Genomic DNA, 22609 nt, shown 5'->3' on the forward strand with positions numbered 1-22609 from the left:
TGACCACCGGTAGCACAGAGGAACGGTACTGTGTTGGGGAAGACTGGGCCGATTTTGTTGAGAGGCTTCAGCAAAGCTTCGTTACGAAAGAATGGCTGGGGGATGCAGTGGCCGACAACTGAAGGGCTCATCTTTTGACCAGCTGCAGACCAAAGACTTACGCGCTCATGAAGGATTTACTAGCACCGGAAAAGCTGGCGGACAAAACCTTTGAAGAACTGAGCAAATTGATCGGGGAGCACCTCAAACCAGCGAGTAGCATACACATGGCCCGACACAGATTCGACACCCACCGACGTCATGAAGGACAGAGCATACCGGACTTCGTAGCGGACCTTCAGCGTTTGGCCAACCTCTGTAAATTCACAGATGCCTGCAGGGGGGAAATGCTAAGGGACTTCTTTATCAAGGGCATTGGTCATGCGGGAATTTTCCGCAAATTAATTGAGACCAAGGATTTGACCTTGGAAGCGGCAGCATTGATGGCTCAAACAAGTACTTTGGTTCAGTATTCACTAAGGAGGACACAAACAACCTTCCGGATATAAAAGTGGTCAGAGGGTCTATTAAGGAGGAGGAACTGAGGGAAATCTTTATTAGTCGGGAAATTGTGTTGGGGAAATTGATGGGATTGAAGGCCGATAAATCCCCAGGGCCTGATGGACTGCATCCCAGAGTACTTAAGGAGGTGGCCTTGGAAATAGCGGATGCATTGACAGTCATTTTCCAACATTCCATTGACTCTGGATCAGTTCCTATCGAGTGGAGGGTAGCCAATGTAACCCCACTTTTTAAAAAAGGAGGGAGAGAGAAAGCAGGGAATTATAGACCGGTCAGCCTGACCTCAGTAGTGGGTAAAATGATGGAATCAATTATTAAGGATGTCATAGCAGCGCATTTGGAAAATGGTGACATGATAGGTCCAAGTCAGCATGGATTTGTAAAAGGGAGATCATGCTTGACAAATCTTCTGGAATTTTTTGAGGATGTTTCCAATAAAGTGGACAAAGGAGTACCAGTTGATGTGGTATATTTGGACTTTCAGAAGGCTTTCGACAAGGTCCCACACAGGAGATTAATGTGCAAAGTTAAAGCACATGGGATTGGGGGTAGTGTGCTGACGTGGATTGAGAACTGGTTGTCAGACAGGAAGCAAAGAGTAGGAGTAAATGGGTACTTTTCGGAATGGCAGGCAGTGACTAGTGGGGTACCGCAGGGTTCTGTGCTGGGGCCCCAGCTGTTTACATTATACATTAATGATTTAGACGAAGGGATTAAATGTAGTATCTCCAAATTTGCGGATGACACTAAGTTGGGTGGCAGTGTGAGCTGCGAGGAGGATGCTATGAGGCTACAGAGTGACTTGGATAGGTTAGGTGAGTGGGCAAATGCGTGGCAGATGAAGTATAATGTGGATAAATGTGAGGTTATCCACTTTGGTGGTAAAAACAGAGAGACAGACTATTATCTGAATGGTGACAGATTAGGAAAAGGGAAGGTGCAACGAGACCTGGGTGTCATGGTACATCAGTCATTGAAGGTTGGCATGCAGGTACAGCAGGCGGTTAAGAAAGCAAATGGCATGTTGGCCTTCATAGCGAGGGGATTTGAGTACAGGGGCAGGGAGGTGTTGCTACAGTTGTACAGGGCCTTGGTGAGGCCACACCTGGAGTATTGTGTACAGTTTTGGTCTCCTAACTTGAGGAAGGACATACTTGCTGTTGAGGGAGTGCAGCGAAGATTCACCAGACTGATTCCCGGGATGGTGGGACTGACCTATCAAGAAAGACTGAATCAACTGGGCTTGTATTCACTGGAGTTCAGAAGAGTGAGAGGGGACCTCATAGAAACGTTTAAAATTCTGACGGGTTTGGACAGGTTGGATGCAGGAAGAATGTTCCCAATGTTGGGGAAGTCCAGAACCAGGGGTCACAGTCTAAGGATAAGGGGTAAGCCATTTAGGACCGAGATAAGGAGAAACTTCTTCACCCAGAGAGTGGTGAACCTGTGGAATTCTCTACCACGGGAAGTAGTTGAGGCCAATTCACTAAATATATTCAAAAGGGAGTTAGATGAAGTCCTTACTACTCGGGGGATCAAGGGGTATGGCGTGAAAGCAGGAAGTGGGTACTGAAGTTTCATGTTCAGCCATGAACTCGTTGAATGGCGGTGCAGGCTAGAAGGGCTGAATGGCCTGCTCCTGCACCTATTTTCTATGTTTCTATGTTTCTATGTTTCATGGCGGGGGAGGAAGAGACGAAAATAATATGCGCGCACAATTCTGCCTCTAACGCAGCGAGGGATCAGGGAGTCAACATCATTAATGCGACTCAGAGCCCCGCAGGCAGGCAGGGGCAGTCCGAAGCAATAGACCCCAGAGCATGACTTCAACACAGACAATAGCAGGCTGAACGGACATTCTCAAAATCACAGTAGACAATGCGGCCCGGGATGGGGCCATTGACACCCACGACTAGGGTACTTAAGAGCAGTCAAAGGGACAGTCAGCGTGGAATGCCTGGCCATAGTCCCCTTGTTCCCAACAATGGAAACTTTAACTCATGCTGGAGGTGTGGGGGAAAACATTCAGCTAGATTTTGCAGATTTCAATAGTTTGTCTGCAGGATTTGCAATCTCAGTGGCCACTTAGCTCGAATGTGCAGGAAGTCTGCAACCAAACTAATATGAGGCGGATGGACCAGAAGAGGGTTCTTTGAGGCAGGGTGACTTTTGGGGCAAATCGATGGACGCCGAGGTTCAGCGGGTCCATGTGGCGAATACTCACAGTTCATACACCAGAACGCCACCAATGATGATGAGGGTTTTATTAAACAGTATCCCTGTACGCATGGAGCTGGACACTGGGGCCAGCCAGTCACTCATGGGCGTTCAGCAATTTGAGAAGCTATGGCCACTTAAAGCCAGTAGACCCAAATTAGCACGGATTGAGACACAATTACGGACTTACACTAAAGAAATCATTCCGGTGCTAGGCAGTGCAATGTTGTCTGTCACACACAATGGGTTGGTGAATCGGCTGCCGCTCTGGATTGTCCCGGGCAATGGTCCCGCACTGTTGGGGAGGAGCTGGTTTGCCGAGATGAACTGGAAATGGGGGGATGTTCACGCAATGTCATCTGTAGAGCGAAGTTCGTGCTCACACGTCCTACAACAATTCGATTCACGATTCCAAATGGCGGCGGGACTTTCAAAGGCACTAAAGTAAGGATACACATCACCCTGGACGCCAGGCCAGTGCACCACAAAACCAGAGCGGTGCCGTATGTGATGCGGGAAAAGATCGAGAGCGAACTGGACCGGCTGTTGAGAGAGGGCATCAAATCGCCTGTTGAATTCAGCGACTGGGCGAGCCCCATCATTCCCGTCCTAAAAGCGGATGGCTCTGTCAAGATCTGTGGCGACTACAAGGCCACCATCAATCGGGTATCTCTACAAGATCAATACCCGCTCCCGAGAGCGGAGGACCTTTTCGCCACGCTGGCAGGCGGCAAGCTGTTCACCAAGGTGAACCTCACTTCAGCCTATATGATCCAGGAACTGGCCGACGAATCCAAACTACTGACCACCATCACCACGTACAAGGGACCGTTTGCGTATAACCGGTGCCCGTTTGGCATTCAATCAGCGGCCGCGATTTTTCAACGAAACATGGAAAGCCTGTTTAAATCCATTCCTGGAACGATCGTATTCCAGGACGACATGCTCATCACGGGTCGAGACACCGAGGAACACCTCCACAACCTGGAGGAGGTGCTACGCCGACTGGACCAGGTACGCCTGTGACTCAAGAAGTCTAAATGTGTATTTTTAGCTCCTGAGGTTGAGTTTCTGGGCAGGAGGGTCGCTGCAGATGGGATTTGGCCCACCGAATCCAAAAGAGAGACGATTAGACAAGCACCCAGGCCCTGCAACACATCGGAGTTGCGTTCATTCCTGGGACTCTTGAACTATTTCGGGAACTTTCTGCCGAACTTGAGCATGTTGTTGGAGCCGCTACATGTGCTCCTGCGTAAGGGTTGCGATTGGTTTTGAGGGGGCCTGTCAGGAGCGGGCTTTTGATCGGGCGCACAACCTACTTTGTTCAAACAAGTTGTTGACCCTGTACGACCCCTGTAAGAAATTGGTTCTGACATGTGATGCATCGTCCTATGGGGTTGGGTGCATGTTGCAGCAGGGCAATGCTAAGAGTCAACTACAACCTGTGGCTTATGTCTCCAGGTCGCTCTCTCAAGCAGAACGGGGATATGGGATGGTCGAGAAGGAAGCGCTTACATGTGCCTATGGTGTCAAAAAAAATGCATCAGTACCTCTTTGGTAGGAAGTTTGAATTAGAGATGGACCACAAGCCATTAACATCCCTGTTGTCAGACAGCAAGGCTATCAATGCCAACACATCAGCTCGGATACAGCGATGGGCTCTCACGCTGGCTGCTTATGACTACTCCATCCGGCACCGGCCCGGCACTGACGCGCTCAGCAGGCTTCTACTGGCCACCACTGTGGGGGCAGCGGAGCAAAGCGCCGAGATGGTCATGGCTGTCGATGCCTTTGACAGCGCAGGCTCCCCCATCACAGCCCGCCAGATCAAAATCTGGACAAACAGAGATCCCCTCCTATCCCTGATTAAGGAATGTGTCCTGACTGGGGATTGGGCGCCCACACATGGAGCATGCCCTGAGGAGGTCAAACCATTCCACAGATGGATGGATGTGCTCTCCATCCAAGCCGACTGCCTACTATGGGGCAGCCGGGTAGTTATGCTCCAGAAGGACAGGGAGGTATTCATCAGGGAACTCCACAGCGAGCACTCAGGCATTGTGCTGATGGAGCCATTGCCTGGTCACACATTTGGTGGCCTGGAATTGATTCAGACCTGGAACACTGTATTCGCAGGTGCACGACGTGTGCCCAGCTCGGTAATGACCCCAGGGAGGTCCCGCTCAGCCCGTGGCCCTGGCCCACCAGGCCATGGTCACGCATTCATGTTGACTACGCGGGCCCGTTCATGGGTAAGATGTTCCTTATTGTGGTAGATGCGTACTCGAAATGGATCGAGTACATCATTCTAAATTCATGCATGTCATCCACCACCACCGAAAGCCTACATGCGATCTTTGCAACTCATGGCTTGCCGGACATCCTGGTTAGTGATAACGGCCCATGTTTCACAAGCTATGAATTCCGAGAGTTTATGTCGGGCAATGGCATCAACCACGTCTGGACTACGCCGTTCAAGACGGCCTCCAATAGCCAGGCGGAACGTGCGGTCCAAATCATTAAGCAAGGTATGCTCAGGATTCAAGGACCCTCCCTACAATGCCGCCTATCGCGTCTTCTGCTGGCCTATAGATCCCGACCGCACTCGCTCACGGGGGTCCCGCCCGCAGAGCTACTAATGAAACAGACACTCAAAACTCGGTTGTCCCTCATTCACCCAGTCCTGACCGACATAGTTGAGGGCAAGCGCAAGTCACAAAACGAATACAATGACCGTAATGCGAGGGGGAGATGTATAGAAATAAATTATCCTGTATTCGTCCTCAATCACGCCATGGAGCCCAAATGGTTTGAGGGCACTGTAATTGACAAAGAGGGGAATACGGTCATCGTGGTAAAACTCAACAATGGTCAGATATACCGTAAGCATCTGGACCAAGTAAAAAAAAAAGATTCAGCATCGACACGGAGGAACCTGAAGAAGACCACGAGATGGAGCTCACAACACCGCCAGTGAACGAGCAACAAGAGCAATCAGAGGAATGCACAGTCCCTGCGGTCAGCCTGGACAGGCCGGAATCATCACAGGTGACAGACACTCACGTTAGTGTCCAACAACCAGAGCCCCAACTGCGGCGCTCCACGAGGGAGCATAGACCACCTGAAAGACTAAACCTATGATTCCAAATCAGACTTTGTGGGGGGAGGTGATGTCATGTATGTAACCACAATGTAACACCATTGTATTACTGTATACATTCAACCTAGATGCACACCTTGACCACAAGGTGTGAACTTGTGGGAGACACTCCTTACCTGATCACACAGGTATAAAACGGGAGGTTCCACGCAGGGTCATCATCTTTGGAGTCCTGTAAATAAAGAGTTAAGGTCACAGAAGAACCTTGTCCCCAGAATGTGCCTCGAGTGGTTTCATACTGTAGAGTAAGGACTTTACAGTCACTTTAACAGGGAGGGTCTGAGAGTATCCTTGTAATGCTTCCGCTGCCCACCTTTGGCTCGTTTACCATGATGGAGCTCTGCATAAAGCATTTGCTTCGGGAGTCTCTTATCTGGCATGCGAACTATGTGGCCTGCCCAGCAAAGCTGATTGAGTGTGGTCAGTGCTTCAATACTGGGGATGTTAGCCTGGACGAAGACACTGATGTTGGTGCACCTATCCTCCCACGGGATCCGCAGGATCTTGCGGAGACATGGTTGGTGATATATCTCCAGCGACTTGAGGTGCCTTCTATACATCGTCCATGCCTCAGATCCATACAGGAGGGCGGGTATTACTACAGCCCTGTAGACCATGAGCTTGGTGGTAGATTTGAGGGCTTGGTCTTCAAACACTCTTTTCCTCAGACAGCCGAAGGCTGCACTGGCGCACAGGAGGCGATGTTGAATCTCCGCATCAATGTCTGCCTTTGCTGATAAGAGGCTCCCGAGATATGGGAAATGGTCCACGTTGTCGAGGGCCGCGCCGTGAATCTTGATGGTTGGAGGGCAGTGCTGTGCGGCGGGGACAGGCTGGCGGAGGACCTTTGTCTTACGGATGTTAAGCATAAGGCCCATGCTTTCATATGCCTCAGTGAATACATTGTCTATATCCTGGAGCTCAGCCTCAGAATGTGCGCAGATGCAGGCATCGTCTGCGTACTCAACGAGGTTGGGGTGATCTTGGACCTGGCCTGGAGGTGGAGTAGGTTAAACAGCTTCCCACTGGTTCTATAGTTTAGTTTCACTCCAGCAGGGAGCTTGTTGATTGTGAGGTGGAGCATGGCAGCGAGGATGATTGAGAAGAGGGTTGGAGCGATGACGCAGCCCTGTTTGACCCCGATCCGGACGTGAATTGGGTCTGTAATGGATCTGTTGGTAAGGATCACGGCGTGCATGTTGTCGTGCAGCAGGTGAAGGATGTTAACAAACGTTGGGGGGCATCCGAAACGGAGGAGGATGCTCCATGGACCCTCACGGTTGACAGAGTCGAAGGCCTTTGTAAGATCGAAGAAGGCCATATATAAGGGTTGGTGCTGCTCCCTGCATTTTTCATGCAGCTATTGCGCTGCAAAAATCATGTCCGTTATGCCCCGTAGGGGACGAAATCCGCACTGTGATTCCGGGAGGAGCTCCTCGGCTACAGGGAGAAGACGGTTGAAGAGAACTCTAGCGACAACCTTCCCAGTGGCTGATCGTAGGGAGATTCCCCTGCAGTTGCTGCAGTCGGACTTGTCCCCTTTTAAAAAAATGGTCACAATTACTGCATCTCTGAGATCTCCCAGCATGCTCTCCTCCCTCCAGATAAGAGAGATGAGGTCATGTATCCGCGCCAACAACGCCTCGCCGCCATACTTTAGCGCCTCAGCAGGGATTCCATCCGCACCCGTAGCCTTGTTATTCTTGAGCTGTTTTATGGCTTTGCCTACCTCATGCAACGTTGGAGTTTCACTGAGTTGCTGGCGGATGGCATGCTGCAGGATGGAGTCGAGAGCACTCAACTCAAAGGCAGAGTCTCGATGGAGATCTTCAAAGTGCTCCTTCCATCGGGTCCTGACATCCTCGGTGTCCTTGATGAGTGTTTCCCCGTTCTTGACCAGGAGTTGGGTGGGGCCTTGGGAGTTTGGACCGTAGGTGGCCTTGACTGCAATGAAGAATCCTCGCATATCGTGGCTATCAGACAGTTGTTGTATCTCCTGCGCTTTCTCCATCCACCACCTATTCTTTAGGTCCCGGGTTTTTTGTTGGACCTCAGCCTTGAGCCACCTGTAATGTTGTTTTGCTGCTCCTGATCGGGTTGTTGCTTGAAGCTCAGAAATGCTTTGCGCTTGCGATCTATTAATTCTTCGATCTCCTGATCATTTTCATGAAACCATTCCGGATGTTTTCTGGTTGTTTGACCAAGTGTCTCTTCACAGGCATTGGTTATTGAGGCCTGGAGGGCAGACCAAGCGCTGTGGGCATTCAGCATCTCAGGGTCATCAAGGCACGCCAGATTGGCTAGCTGTATAGGGCTCTCTTAGCTGGGTCTCTCAGTGTCCCAGAATTAACTTTTTTGTGGCACTGCTTCTGCTGTCCCCTCATGCTTTGGGGCTATGTTAATGTTGATGATGGATCGGATTAGACGGTGGTCCGTCCAGCAGTCGTCAGCTCCTGTCATGGTGCGGGTGATGCACACATCCTTGCGATCCCTGGCTCAGACAATGACATAGTCAAGCAGCTGCCAGTGTTTGGAGCGAGTATGTTGCCACAATGCCTTGTATTTGTCCCTCTGGCAGACCAGGGTTTGGTGATAAGGAGTTCATGTTCGAGACATTTTGTCAGGAGTATGGTACCGCTCGAGTTGGCTTTCCCTACCCCATCTCTGCCAATCACGGCTCCCCAGAGGGCTGTGTCTTTGCCAACCCTGGCATTAAAGTCACCCAGGAGGATCAATTTGTCGCCCGTGGGGATGCGGGACAAGGATGTCTCGAGGTTGGAATAAAAACCCTCTTTAGCCTCATCCATTGCATCGAGTGTAGGGGCGTACGCACTGATGACTGTGCGCATTGGTTCCATGATAAGGTGAGACGAAGAGTCATGAGACGTTCGTTAACCCCACAGGGGGAGTCTTTGAGGTGGTCGACCAGCTCATTCTTGACGGCAAAGCCGACTTCATGAAGGCGGCGTTCTGCCTCTGGTTTCCCGTTCCAGAAGAAGGTATAACCTCCACCATGGTCCTTCAACTGGCCTTCCCCTGCCTGCCGGGTCTCGCTTAGGGCGGCAATGTCAATGTCAAAACGTCTGAGTTCCCGGGCAACTATGGCGGGGCGGCGTTCCGGCCAGTTGCTGTTGGAATTGTCCATGAGGGTCCTGACGTTCCAGGTCCCGACCTTCATACCGATGAAGTGGAAGATGCCTGTGCGTGAGTTCTTTTAACATGGGGTGGCTGCTGCACACCGGCTTAGCTGAGCAAGGTCTTGGTCCAGTGGCAAGGGGGTCCAAGACAACTGGAGACCAGGCACAGCTGTATAAGCCTACTTGCCTACGGCAAAGTGTTGGCCGCAAGCTCGGCGCCGAGTAGCGCCATTGTTGGTAGATGGCCTGAGGCTTGGTTGGGGAGCAGGCATTAGGAAGGTCACTTCCAAAATTATTTTAAGAGTTAAAAGTTGATAAAAATTTTATAAAAATTTGCTATTTATTTTAAAAGTTTCAAAAGATTGTTAAAAAGTCAATGATGTAGATCAATAATAGGTGTTTAAAAATATTTCAATTAAAAGTCTAAGATGTAAGTTTAAAAAGTTCTCTCAAATTGTTAAAAAAGTTTAAAGGTTGATTAAAAGTTGAAAAGTTGATTAAATGTTAGTTAGGAGTTTAAGATGTTGGGTTGAGCGCCGCCGCCTCGGTCCCTTCGGTCGATTCAGCGCTGGCCCGGAGTCCCTTCGGCCGGTTCAACGTCCCCCGACTCTGTCAGCACAATGAACAGCTGGTGTGCGACCACAGGGACAAGCGTGGGCAAATGTGGAGTCCTTTCGGCCCGGGATTGCAGTGGGCCGGTAGGGAGTCCTTTTGGCCCGAGGCCGGTGTGGAGTCCTTTCGGCCCAGGATAGAAGCGGGCCGGCACGGAGTCCCTTCTGCAACTGCAAGGCAACGTTTGTTTGCTGTCCCACTGGCTGCTCAGGGCCCGCTGGGCTGCTCAGGGCCCGCTGTGTGTTGTCCCGCTGGCTGCTCAGGGCTCGCTGGGCTGCTCAGGGCTCGCTGGGCTGCTCAGGGCCCGCAGTTTGTTGTCCCGCTGGCTGTTCAGGTCCCGCAGTTTGTTGTCCCGCTGGGCTGCTCAGGGCCCGCAGTTTGTTGTCCCGCTGGGCTGATCAGGACCCGCTGTTTGTTGTCCCGCTGGCTGCTCAGGGCCCGCTGTTTGTTGTCCCGCTGGGCTGCTCAGGGCCCGCTATTTGTTGTTCCGCTGGGCTGCTCAGGACCCGGTGTTTGTTGTCCCGCTGGCTGCTCAGGGCCCGTTGTTCGTTGTCCCGCTGGGCTGCTCAGGACCCGGTGTTTGTTGTCCCGCTGGGCTGCTCAGGACCCGGTGTTTGTTGTCCCGCTGTGCTGATCAGGACCCGCTGTTTGTTGTCCCGCTGGGCTGCTCAGGGCCCGCTGGGCTGCTCAGGGCCCGCAGTTTGTTGTCCCGCTGGCTGTTCAGGGCCCGCTGATTGTTGTCCCGCTGGGCTGCTCAGGGCCCGCTATTTGTTGTTCCGCTGGGCTGCTCAGGACCCGGTGTTTGTTGTCCCGCTGGCTGCTCAGGGCCCGTTGTTCGTTGTCCCGCTGTGCTGCTCAGGGCCCGCAGTTTGTTGTCCCGCTGGCTGTTCAGGGCCCGCTGATTGTTGTCCCGCTGGGCTGCTCAGGGCCCGCTGTTTGTTGTCCCGCTGGGCTGATCAGGACTCGCTGTTTGTTGTCCCGCTGGGCTGCTCAGGGCCTGCTGGGCTGCTCAGGGCCCGCAGTTTGTTGTCCCGCTGGGCTGCTCAGGACCCACTGTTTGTTGTCCTGCTGGCTGCTCAGGGCCCGCTGTTTGTTGTCCCGCTGGGCTGATCAGGACCCGCTGTTTGTTGTCCCGCTGGCTGCTCAGGGCCCGCTGTTTGTTGTCCCGCTGGGCTGCTCAGGGCCCGGTGTTTGTTGTTCCGCTGGGCTGCTCAGGACCCGGTGTTTGTTGTCCCGCTGGCTGCTCAGGGCCCGTTGTTTGTTGTCCCGCTGTGCTGATCAGGACCCGCTGTTTGTTGTCCCGCTGGGCTGCTCAGGGCCCGCTGGGCTGCTCAGGGCCCGCAGTTTGTTGTCCCGCTGGCTGTTCAGGGCCCGCTGTTTGTTGTCCCGCTGGGCTGCTCAGGGCCCGCTGTTTGTTGTCCCGCTGGGCTGCTCAGGACCCACTGTTTGTTGTCCCGCTGGCTGCTCAGGGCCCGCTGTTTGTTGTCCCGCTGGGCTGCTCAGGGCCCGCTGTTTGTTGTCCCGCTGGGCTGATCAGGACCCGCTGTTTGTTGTCCCGCTGGCTGCTCAGGGCCCGCTGTTTATTGTCCCGCTGGGCTGCTCAGGGCCCGCTATTTGTTGTTCTGCTGGGCTGCTCAGGACCCGGTGTTTGTTGTCCCGCTGGCTGCTCAGGGCCCGTTGTTTGTTGTCCCGCTGTGCTGATCAGGACCCGCTGGGCTGCTCTGGACCCGCTGTTTGTTGTCCCACTGGGCTGCTCAGGACCCGCTGTTTGTTGTCCCGCTGGGCTGCTCCGGGCCCGCTGTTGGTTGTCCTGCTGGGTTACAACAGTTAAGTGGCTCTTTAGCTGCTTGATAAGAGTGAAAGGCCATTATTACTGGTGCATCATGATTGGCTGCTAATTAAATTGCACTTTTGGAAACCATGTAGTTCCACAATTCCACTAAAGTTTCAATGGTTTTGGTATAAACTATGCTTTTCTTGTCAGTGAAACAGGATGTCAGGCTGTCGGTTTCTTTTTTCCTTACAGCATTCCACGTGCCTGAAAATGAGGGTCAATCTGATCCCAGGCCTGCATTAATGCTGACATTGATCTGGTTGCTATAAGGTACAAAAGAAAGCCTGGGTAACTCTGATTTTTCCTCGTCTTTGTTCAATGCCCTCTTCAGATAGCATAACCAAAATCAGAAATTCTCTTTGCTGGCAAACCAGAAACATGATCCATCTCATCTCATCCTGTGGCACCATGCTAAACAAGTGTACCGCTCTACGATCTTTAAAAAATAAGTAAAATGGCAGTGTATGCTGAGAGATCTGTATCTCTCCCAGTGCTCTATGATGAACAGCGTTTGTTAGATTTTTGAGGGTTGCTAAAGGGTGCACTGAGTTCTTCCCCTAACCCACTAATATAATTATGTGAGTCAATATTTTTGCCCATTCTTATCTTACTTGTTCAGCAAGTTTGTTCTTTTTTAGCTCCTTTTCTCCAGTATCAATGTGAAGATGGATTTCTTCTATTTTACTGGTCAAACCGGTTTTCTCCTCTTTGCACTTGTCCAGATCTCTCCTTAAATGCTGAGTATCATTCTGCAGGGTGGGAAACAAATTGTAAAATGATGAGAGGACTGTTTCCCATGTACTCTACACAGTGCAAGATGATATTTGCACAAACTGTAACATTTTAATTTTCAGATAGTGCACCAAATGCAATCGTTAAACTTTTGACTTTCAAAATACTGCATGAAATATTTCGGACATGAAATCTGGAAAAAATGATTTTTTTTAAATACTCGCTAAAGTTGTTAATTAAAGACATGGCAACCATTTTAAATAAGAAAGCCTGTTTATCTGCAACTTGCAACCTCCCTGACAAAGTAACTTACAAGCAAACTTTACTGCAAATTTGTTATTAATTTTTATTTTTGTAATTGTATCTGACTGAGGCACCTGGAGAGATTATTCTATGGATGGACAGAGGAAAAAACAAGATGAGGATAATTCAGCAGCGACATTATGCTGGTGAAAATAATGGTGCCTTTCCTTCACCTATGTCTCTGGGCCTCTACTAATGGTACATCCCAGCTATAGGATGTCATCATTATTTCCTCTCTTCGTGCTAGGAAAAAGAAGGGAATGTTATTTGGGGACGGGTCCAAGGTGGTATATTTGAAGTCGGGAACTCAATTTTTGTGGGAAATTGTAGGTATAAATACATGTCCCTTCATTACTTGTGTTGCAGAATTAATGAAAATGGCCTCTTTGCAAAATACTGTTTGTGATTATGGGCAGTTGGCAAAACGTTAGTGAAAAACACTGGAAGTATGTCTGTCCAAGGTACTCCCTCACATTTAGAAAATAAAAATTGAAGATATCTCCTATCTTGTAAGTAATATCTTCCTTTTAATTGTGTATTTCCCTCGAATGAAGGCCAACCGTTTCTATCTCTACTTTTTAACATGGCTTATTGGGCAGCCCCAATACACCCTGGAACAGCTCTATTTAAAAGAAAAATAATTCTCGGACAAGGCCGGCATTTATTGCCTTTTCCTCATTGCCCTGAGAAGGTGGTGGTGGGCCTTCCTTTTGAACCACTGCAGTCTGATTGTTATTTTTTGTAGTGGTTTGATACAACACAGTGGCTTGCGAGACCACTTCAGGCAACAGTTAAGAGTCAACTACATTAGTGTGGGACTGGAGTCACATTTAAGCCAGGCAGCGAATTTTTTTTCCCGAAAGGAAATCAGTAATCCAGTTGAGTTTTTAATGACAATCCGACATCTTCATGGTCACTTTTACTGATACCATTTTTTAATTTCCAGATTTTATAAAATGAATTCTATTTATTTTTAAGTCTGTGCATCAAACCCAAGACTGATTTGGTGAAAACTGATGAAGGCTAAGTACACATGTTTTCTGCCTTCCTGTAATTTAATATAAATTTCATGATGTCATCTGTGACTCAGTGGTAGCACTCTTGCCTGAGTCAGAAGGTTGTGTGGTCAAATCTTAGTCCAGAGACTTGAGCACAAAATCTATGCTGACACTCCAGTCCAGTACTGAGGGAGTGCTACATTGTTGGAGGTGCTGTCTATTGAATGAAAGGGTTTGTCCTCTCGGATGGACATAAAAGATCCCATGGCACTTTTTCAACAAAGAATAGGGGAGATCTCCCCGTTGACCTTTTGAATATTTATCCCTTAACCAACATAATTAAAACAGATTATCTGGTCATTAGCATATTGCTATTGTGGGACCTAGCTTTGCGCAAAATTGGCTGGCACATCTCCGACATTACAACTGTAACGACATTTCACAAATACTTCATTGGCTGTAAAGTGCTTTGGGATGCCCTGAGCTTGTGAAAGGCGCTATATAAATGCAAATTATTTTTTTAATTCTTAAAATAATTGAATTTGTATAGAAACACTGGATACTCATTTAATTCATAACATACATAGAGGGAGTTTCACCTTGGGAATCCTTCAAAATTACGGGTTAAAAAGCTTTTTTTCTATTTTGTATAGTTTAAACTGTTACTTGATGACATAGGAACTAACCTGCACCTTATTCAGCTCATCATTATAAGGAGATTACTTAATCATGGTGACACAGATATTAACCAAGGCTGCTTTATTTTTAGCTTTATATGTTCATTCAGTAACTCTTCCAAACCAGTTTTCAGAATGATGCAATCTGCAGTTATGGTTTAAACCATTTCTTTTTTATTAATCATTCAAATAATATTGACAAGACGTTTAGCAGAGTCAAGAGTTACATTTCATACGTGTTTAAATCTATATTTTACTGTCGTACTACTTATCTATGTTTGCCAAGTGACAATATTCGAATGAAAAAACTGAATTAAGGTGCAATTTATTGAAACTGGCACTGCTTAAAATTAGGAGCATTTCTGAAAAGAGGAACAAGATCAAAATAATCAGGAAAAACATTGAAAGAGTTAAAGTTGAAAAAATGGGTTGTTTATGATGAACAAGTGCAGATTAATTACCTGGAGTTTATTAAGCTGTGCATTCAATAGGTTCAGTGTGCTTTTCTTCTCTTCCAAGTTTTTTGTGAGTTCTGCCACCTTCTCCCCGAGCAACTCTTTTTCATTACTGTTCACGTTTCCTTCTAACTTAGCCAACCTTCGCTCTAGCTGCTGGATTTGAAAATCCTATCAACAGAAAAAAAATATTTAACCGACCAGTAGCTTCAAGGATGTTTTTTCTGCAAAAAAGACTTGGGGCTAGATTTTCCACTTTTTTGGCATGCTTAACGCCCACTTTACCACTGAAATGACTTATAACGCCCATATAGCGCCCATTTAGCCACAAAATGGAAACTGACGGACATTTTTCGGAAACTTATCGGCGAGCATTATTTTCCCCATGTGCGTAACGCTGGGAAATAATAATACTACCCGCCCACTTTTTTTGGGCGGAATCATCAGAATGGGTGAAATCAACGCCCATAATATCGCCCAGAGTTACTTTCCACACGTAATTTATGCCGACATTCAATAATACCGCCCGCTCACTTTTTTTTGTCGTAAAGATCATATTTGCCAAAACTAGCGGCCATGAGATCGCCCAGCGTCACTTTCACCACCTCGCACACAGCTCGCCCACAATATCGCTCGCCCAAAAAACCGCCCGGAAAAAGTGGAACTATCCGGAACGAATCACAGTGTTATGGACGCTATGTTCTACATCACATGTCGCATCCTTTAAAAGGCTGTTGTGCTTCAACCTCGGAGGAGTTCGGATGTACTCTGGAGGTCGTTGGAGTTGATGTGAACATCTGTATAAACATCTTGACCATACTGTGACCGATTGGAATTTAACAGGTGTCTTCGTTGGGACATTCATTGTTTGTGACCAATCGGTGGAAAACAGAGAGCTACTGCAATGGAGCCTGTCCTTTCTCACCCTCTCTTGATGACCAATTACATGCTGCAGACACGAGATCGCCAAAGGTACGCTCCACTGCATTATGTGCCCAATGTAATACGTGCCAGGCTGATGAGGAGGACCAGACGTTACACCCCCCGCAAGTACAAGGACAAGCGGTCTTGCCTCAACTTGCCCGACACCACCTGCCTTCGGAAACTGCGCTTTCACAAAGAGGTTATCACTGAGGTATGTCAGCTCATAAGGGGAGATCTGCAACCTGTCAGCACCATCAGGACTGCACTCTCCGTCGAAGTCAAGGTCACCGCGGCACTGTCGTTCTACGCGTCGGGTGCCTTTCAGGCCTCAGCTGGCGACATCTGGGGTCTGTCTCAGCATGCCACACATTGCTGCATTAGACAGGTCACTGAAGCCCTTTACGTACGCAGGAGGGCCTTGATCAGCTTCCCTATGACCAGGGAGGCACAGAGTGAGAGGGCTCGAGGATTCTCCAGAATTGCAAACTTCCCCAAGGTGCAGGGAGCAATAGACTGAACGCACATCGCGATGCGGGCACCTTTTCAGGATGCTGAGGTTTTCAGGAACCGCAAGAGATTCTGCTCCCTGAATGTGCAACTCGTTGTCGACCACCAGCAAATTATAATGGCAGCGAATGCTAAATTTCCGGGCAGCATCCATGATGCTCACATCCTGCGAGAGAGCACTGTATCTGACTTGTTTAACAATCAGCCACAAGGTCAATGCTGGATGCTTGGTGACAAAGGATATGGCCTCGCCACCTGGCTGATGACCCCCCTGCGTGACACCCACACCGAAGCCAAGAGGCAATAGAACGAGAGTCACAGAGCCACTCGCAATATCATGGAGAAAACCATTGGAGTGCTTAAGCAGCGCTTTGGATGCCTGGACCACTCAGGAGGCGAGCTCCAGTACCACCCTGAGCAGATAGCTCAATTTGTGGTGGTGTGCTCCATGCTGCACAACTTGGCTATCAGGAGGGGACAAGAATTGCCTGAGTCCACCTCACCAGAGTGAGGAAGAGGAGGACGAGGAGGCGGATGCTGACATCGGCCCAGACAATCAGGCTGACGTTGAAGCCATGCCCCTGCCCCCCTGTAGACCACATGAAAGGGCCCATGGTGGCATGATAGCTGCAAGAGCCTTATGTCAGGTGCTCATCAATGAGCGCTTTGCCTGAAAGAACGTTGGTGGTATTTACAAGCCTGACACACTGCTGCGTGTGCAGGTCATACATCAATGGTGGGCATCACCTTGGTGACAGTTAAAGTTTAAGTTGATTGAAGTTAAGTATAATTATACCCTTTAATGTTAAGAAATCACCGATGTGTAATGGTGCAGCTATCTGAGCCAATGCATAACAAGGTTTTGTTAAATAAAAAACATTTAAACTGAACGGTTGTCTGAAATCATCAGTATTTCTGTAAAAAATAACCCTCTACCCCTTCCCCTTCCGCTCCTGACTCCAAGCCACCTGGCCGAGGAGCTCCTCAGGCGCTGTGTCATTGGGGGGCGGAGGGTGACGGCTGAAACGCTGCTTGGACGGATACGGGAGAGGACGGTCACGAGGTGGGAGCGTGCTCCGAGCCAGAAGCAAGATGTTGCTCCTGGCTCTCATGTGTGGTTGGCAATGGGGGTGCGGCACCTTAGGGTGCAGTCCCGTGCTCCGGGACCACTGGGAGCCCTCTGCCACCCGTGTTCCTGGCTACCAGCTCCAGGGCTTCCACCATCCCTTCCATGTTATATATTATTTGTTGGACAAAAACTCGGTGCCAACTACGTTGTCGGTGCTTAGTAGGTTTTTTGCTGCTGGTGAATCTCCCTCATGCCTCCCACAACAGCCAAACAAGCACACACCATAGCCACACGCTTTCAGTCCCTCTCAGCTCCCTCTCTGCCTCCTCTTCTGCGCATGTCATAATGATCCTTGACCTCCTGAATTGTGGGAATCGAGCGTTGTCATGCCGTTGCTAAAGACGGCGATACTTTACGGCAGAAGGTCAGTGAGATTTAACGCTACCACCCATTTCATATCGCTTGCGGTAACACTGAATTTCAAAAATGGAGTCGAGGTGCTTTGAGAATGGGCGAGAAGCCGGCGATCTGAAAACCCATTTTTACCGCCCATGCCGGAAGTAACGCACATTTTTGGGCAATAAGCACAAAAGTGTAAAATCCAGCCCATTCTGTTTTAAGGTATAAACATTCCTAAAATTTTAGTGCAGCCGTCGAATTAATTTCCAAGTGGTCTAGGTGTATGATGATTCACTTGCGCTATTTGCCATTATACTAGTAATAAAAATAAAAGATTAATCACAATCTTTTCTGTTAAATTGTACATAAGATGATGAGGAAGAATGTCACTGTTGTGGAATGCAACATTTTTCTGCTTTTTATATCAGCATCAAGCAACACAATGTCAAGTAAGGCATAGATTACAAGCAAGGTATATGACCATAAGAATTAGGAGCAGGAGTAGGTTATACAGCCTCTCGAGCCTGCTCTGCCATTCAATAAGTTCATGGCTGATCTTCGACCTCAACTCCACTTTCCCGTCCGATCCCCATATCCCTTGATTCCCGAGAGTCCAAACATCTATCTCAGCCTTGAATATACTCAAAGACTTAGCATCCACAGCCCTATGGGATAGAGAATTCCAAAGATTCACAACCCTCTGAGTGAAGAAATTCCTCCTCATCTCTGTCTTAAATAGATGACCCCCTTCTCCTCAGATAATATCCCGAGTTCTAGACTCTCCAGCCAGGAGAAACAAACTCTCAGCATCTACCCGGTCAAGCCCCCTCAGAATCTTATATGTTTCAATTAGATCACTTCTCATTCTTCTAAACTCCAGAGAGTATAAGCCCATTCTACTTAATCTCTCATCATAGGACAGCCCTTTCTTCCCAGGAATCAATCTGGTGAACCAAGTTAAATATACCCTTCCTTAGATAAGGTGACCAAAACTGTGCACAGTATTCCAGCGGCCCAATTTTGGTGGACCACCCAATTCTCAGCAGTCTCGCAGTGGTCAGTCAATCTTCACCACCTTGTACCGCGGGGGCGGAGTGCTGGCAACATTGGTCCAGGCGGTCCTGAGCGGTGCTTCAGCGGAGTGTGGCGTATGGACGGTCTGCTCCGACAGTGCAGGGTATGTTGTCTGGGACTCGTGTCCCAAGTTCTGCACACGCGCGCTCTTCCATCGACCACCGCACCCCCCCCCCCCACCACCCCCCACCCTCCGAGAAGAGCAGTCCAGAGGCCAGAGACTGCCGACGTCGGATCGCAGGTATGTGTCTCCAGATACGTTTAGATTTTTAATTGTTTTGTGCAGTGTTTTTGATTTATTTATAATAATTATATTGTTATTTATTTATTTATTTTCGCATTTTTCGGTGTGGGGGGGCGGAATTGATCTCGGGGGGGCGGGGGGGGAATGACTAGGGGCCAGAATTTATTGAAGGCCTCCACCCGCCCAAGTGCCGCCCAAAAGGCCGCCGATGGCCGCCGAGGTACCAGACGGTACTTTGAGCAAGGTTTTCATTGGAGAGGTCCCTCGAAGGTCGGTGGGCGGCAAATGAGCGACTTACGCTGCCAATTTGGGCAGCAGCCGGTGGGAGCTCTCATTCTCGGTGGCAAAGGAACTTGCCGCCCAAGTGCCGCCGAGGATGGAGTCAGGCACACGGAGGGTCGAAGAGCTGAAAAGCAAAAGCATTAAAAAAAAAACATCTGAAGACCTTCGGGGACCCCATCCAGGTAAGTCCCTGTAAAGAAAAAAATTACAAAAAGTGTTTTAACCTTTTTTCCGCCCATTTTCCTACCTACTGTCGGGGTCAGACCAGTCTCCAGCCAGCAGTCCACCCCCGTTCTGCCACCGACTCCCGGCTGCATTAATATCGCAGCTCGGCGGGCGGGAGGTCAGTTGCGACTCGGCCGTCCGCTGACGTCAGCGGGCGCTTCCCGGCGGCTCTCCACTCCCACCCGCTCCAGGCCATGTCGAAAGTGGCACTGGATGGTTCGACGAGAGGAATGTCGGTGGCAGTGGGCAGTAAATTCTTCAATTTTGGGCCCTAGATCTCTGGGGTGGGATTAGATCTCTGGGGGGGATTAGATCTCTCTGAGGGGGGATTAGATTTCTCTGCGGGGGGGTTGGGATTAGATCTCTGGGAAGGGGGGAAGACTGGATCGCTGGGGTGATTAGATCTCTCTGGGAGGATTAGATCTCTGGGGATGGGTCGGGGGGGGGATTACATCTCTCTGGAGGGCATTAGATCTCTGGGGGGTTGGACTAGATCACTGGGGGTGGCGGGGGGGGAGACTATATTTCGGAGGAGAGGGAAAGAGAGAAATAAGATCGCTGGGGGGAAGGGGAATAGGTCGCTGGAGGGGGTGGGGAGGGGGGAGGAACATTGTAGTTTACATACTGCCGACATACCATAGGCATAAAACCACCTTTTTTCAGATGGTGTGCAGCTCCGGTGGTATGCTGGCGGTATGCTACCAATGTTGGACTTTTGGGTGGTCTGTAGGGTGCTCCGTGTGGGTGGACGGTATACATACCTCCCGGTGATATGTCGCTGATGAAATTCCCGCCGGGCAGTACGTAGGTATTCTTTTGATCAATTTTGCGATTTTGGGCGGTTATGTTGGTGGTCCGCGGGTGGTATGTGGTGGTATTACCACCAATTTCGACCCCCAGATGTGGTCTCACCAAAGCTCTGCACAATTGTAGCAAGACTTCCTTACTCCTGTAGTCCAACATCCTTGCAATAAAGGTCAACATGCCATTTGCCTTCCTAATTGCTTGCTGTACCTGCATGCTAACTTTCTGTGTTTCCTGTATGAGGACACCTAAATCTCTCTGAATACCAGCAGTTAAAAGCTTCATACTATTCAAAAAATATTCTGTTTTTCTGTTCTTCCAACCAAAGTGAGTAACTTCACAGTTCCCCACATTATACTCCGTCTCTTCTTCATCTTAGGCAGTCCCTCAGAGTCGAGGATGACTTGCTTCCACACTAATTCTCAGGTGATTGATGAGTCCAATGCGGTATCTGTCACACAGGTGGGGCAGACGGTGGTTGGAGGGATGGCTGGGTGGGGTGCTTGGGTTGTTGTGTGCTCCTTCCGCTGTTTGCGCTTGGCCTCCGCATGCTCCCAGCAAAGAGACTCGAGGTGATCGGCACCTCCCCGGATGCTTCTCCTCCATTTTGAGTGGTCTTGGGCCAGGGATTCCCAGGTTTCGGTGGGGATGTTGTACTTTGTCAAGGAGGCTTTGAGGATATTCTTGAAGCGTTTCCTCTGCCCACCTGGGGCTTGCTTGCTGTGTCAAAGCTCTGAGCGGAGCGCTTGTTTTGGGAGTCTAGTATCAGGCATGCGGACGATGTGGCCCATCCATCAGAACTGATCGAGCCTGGTCAATGCTTCAATGCTGGGGATGTTGGCCTGAGCGAGAACACGGACGTTGGTGCACCTATCCTGCCAATGGATTTGCAGGATCTTGCAGAGGCAGCGTTGGTGGTACTTCTCCAGTGCTTTGAGGCGCCTGCTGTACATAGTCCATGTCTCTGAAGCATATAGGAGGGTGGGTGTCACTACTACTCTGTAGACCATGAGCTTGGTGCAGGGTTTGAGGTCCTGATCTTCAAACACCCTCTTCCTGATGTGACCGAAGGCTGCACTGGCACACTGAAGGTGGAGTTGGACTTCGTCATCGACGTCTGCTCTTGTTGATAGTAGACTCCCGAGGTATAGAAAATGGTCCATGTTGTCAAAGACCTCATCATGGATCTTGATAATTGGGGGGCAGTACTGTGTGGCGGGGCAGTTTGGTAGAGAACCTTTGTCTTATGGATGTTTAACCCATACTCTCGTACGCTTCAGTGAAGGTGTCGACAATGGTTTGGAGTTCGACCTCCGAATGTGCGCAAATGCAAGCATTGTTTGCATACTGTAATTCATTGACAGAGGATGGGACGACCTTGGATCTGGACTGGAGGCGATGGAGGTTGACAGTTTCCCGTTTGTTCTGTAAATTAGCTCCACTCCAGCGGGGAGCTTATTGAGGGTGAGATGGAGCATTGCAGCAAGGAGATTGAGAAGAGCGTTGGTGTGATGACACAGCCTTGCTTGACCCCGATCCGCACATGAATTGGATCTGTGGTGGATCCGTTGGCCAGGATCTCAGCTTGCATGTCATCATGAAGCAGGCGGAGGATCGTGATGAACCTTTGAGGGCAAGCCGAATTTGAGGAGGACACTCCATAATCCCTCCCGGTTGACAGTGTCGAAGGCCTTTGTGAGGTCAAAAAAGGCCATGTGCTGCTCCCTGCATTTTTCTTGAATTTGGCACGTGGTAAAGATCATGTCCATTGTGGCCCTTAATGGCCAGAATCCGCATTGTGACTCTGGGAGGAGCTCTTCAGCCACTGGGAGAAGGCAATTGAGGAGGATTCTTGCGATGACTTTCCCTGTGGCAGACAGCAGGGGAAACTCCTCTGTAATTACCGCAATCGGATTTGTCACCTTTGTGTGAAGGAGCACTTCGAAGATCTCCTTAACCGAGACTCTGTCTTCGATATGAGTGTCCTCAACTCCATCCCGCAGCATACTACCCGCCACCGCCTCAGCACAACCCCAGCCTGGCATGACGTTGAAAAGGCCATATGACAACTGAAGAACAACAAGGCCTCAGGAGCAAATGCAATCCCCACCGAAGCACCAAAGCATGGCTGAGAAGCACTATTGGCGTTAATCCATGAACTTATTTCTCTTATTTGGAAGGAGGAGAGCATGCCAGGGGATCTCAGATACTCCATCTGTCATCTTATTGCCCACTCATTTAACCTGTCTATATCCCTTTGCAGATTCTCTGTGTCCTCCTCACAGCTTACTGTCCCTCATTATTCTGTTATAAAGAAAGGGAAAGTAGAGGTTCACACCATCTGCCTGGCCTGGATTTCAACCCTGATCTCAGAGGTCAAAAGGCAATGTTCGAA

At 49.4% G+C, this 22609-nt stretch overlaps 1 protein-coding gene across 2 annotated transcripts in view; it reads right to left on the reverse strand.

Moving 5' to 3' along the window:
* Positions 1 to 22609, reverse strand: part of ccdc39 (coiled-coil domain 39 molecular ruler complex subunit) — a 191868-nt gene that overhangs the window by 111976 nt on the left and 57283 nt on the right. For both annotated transcript variants that reach the window (XM_070882270.1, XM_070882271.1), the window contains exons 11-12: positions 14693 to 14857; positions 12133 to 12270 (exon numbers count right to left, since the gene is read on the reverse strand). In XM_070882270.1, the coding sequence (XP_070738371.1) occupies positions 12133 to 12270; positions 14693 to 14857 (303 nt within the window). The remainder of the gene's footprint in view (positions 1 to 12132; positions 12271 to 14692; positions 14858 to 22609) is intronic.

Source organism: Pristiophorus japonicus, chromosome 6, assembly GCF_044704955.1.
Source record: "Pristiophorus japonicus isolate sPriJap1 chromosome 6, sPriJap1.hap1, whole genome shotgun sequence".
Lineage (NCBI taxonomy): Eukaryota > Metazoa > Chordata > Chondrichthyes > Pristiophoridae > Pristiophorus > Pristiophorus japonicus.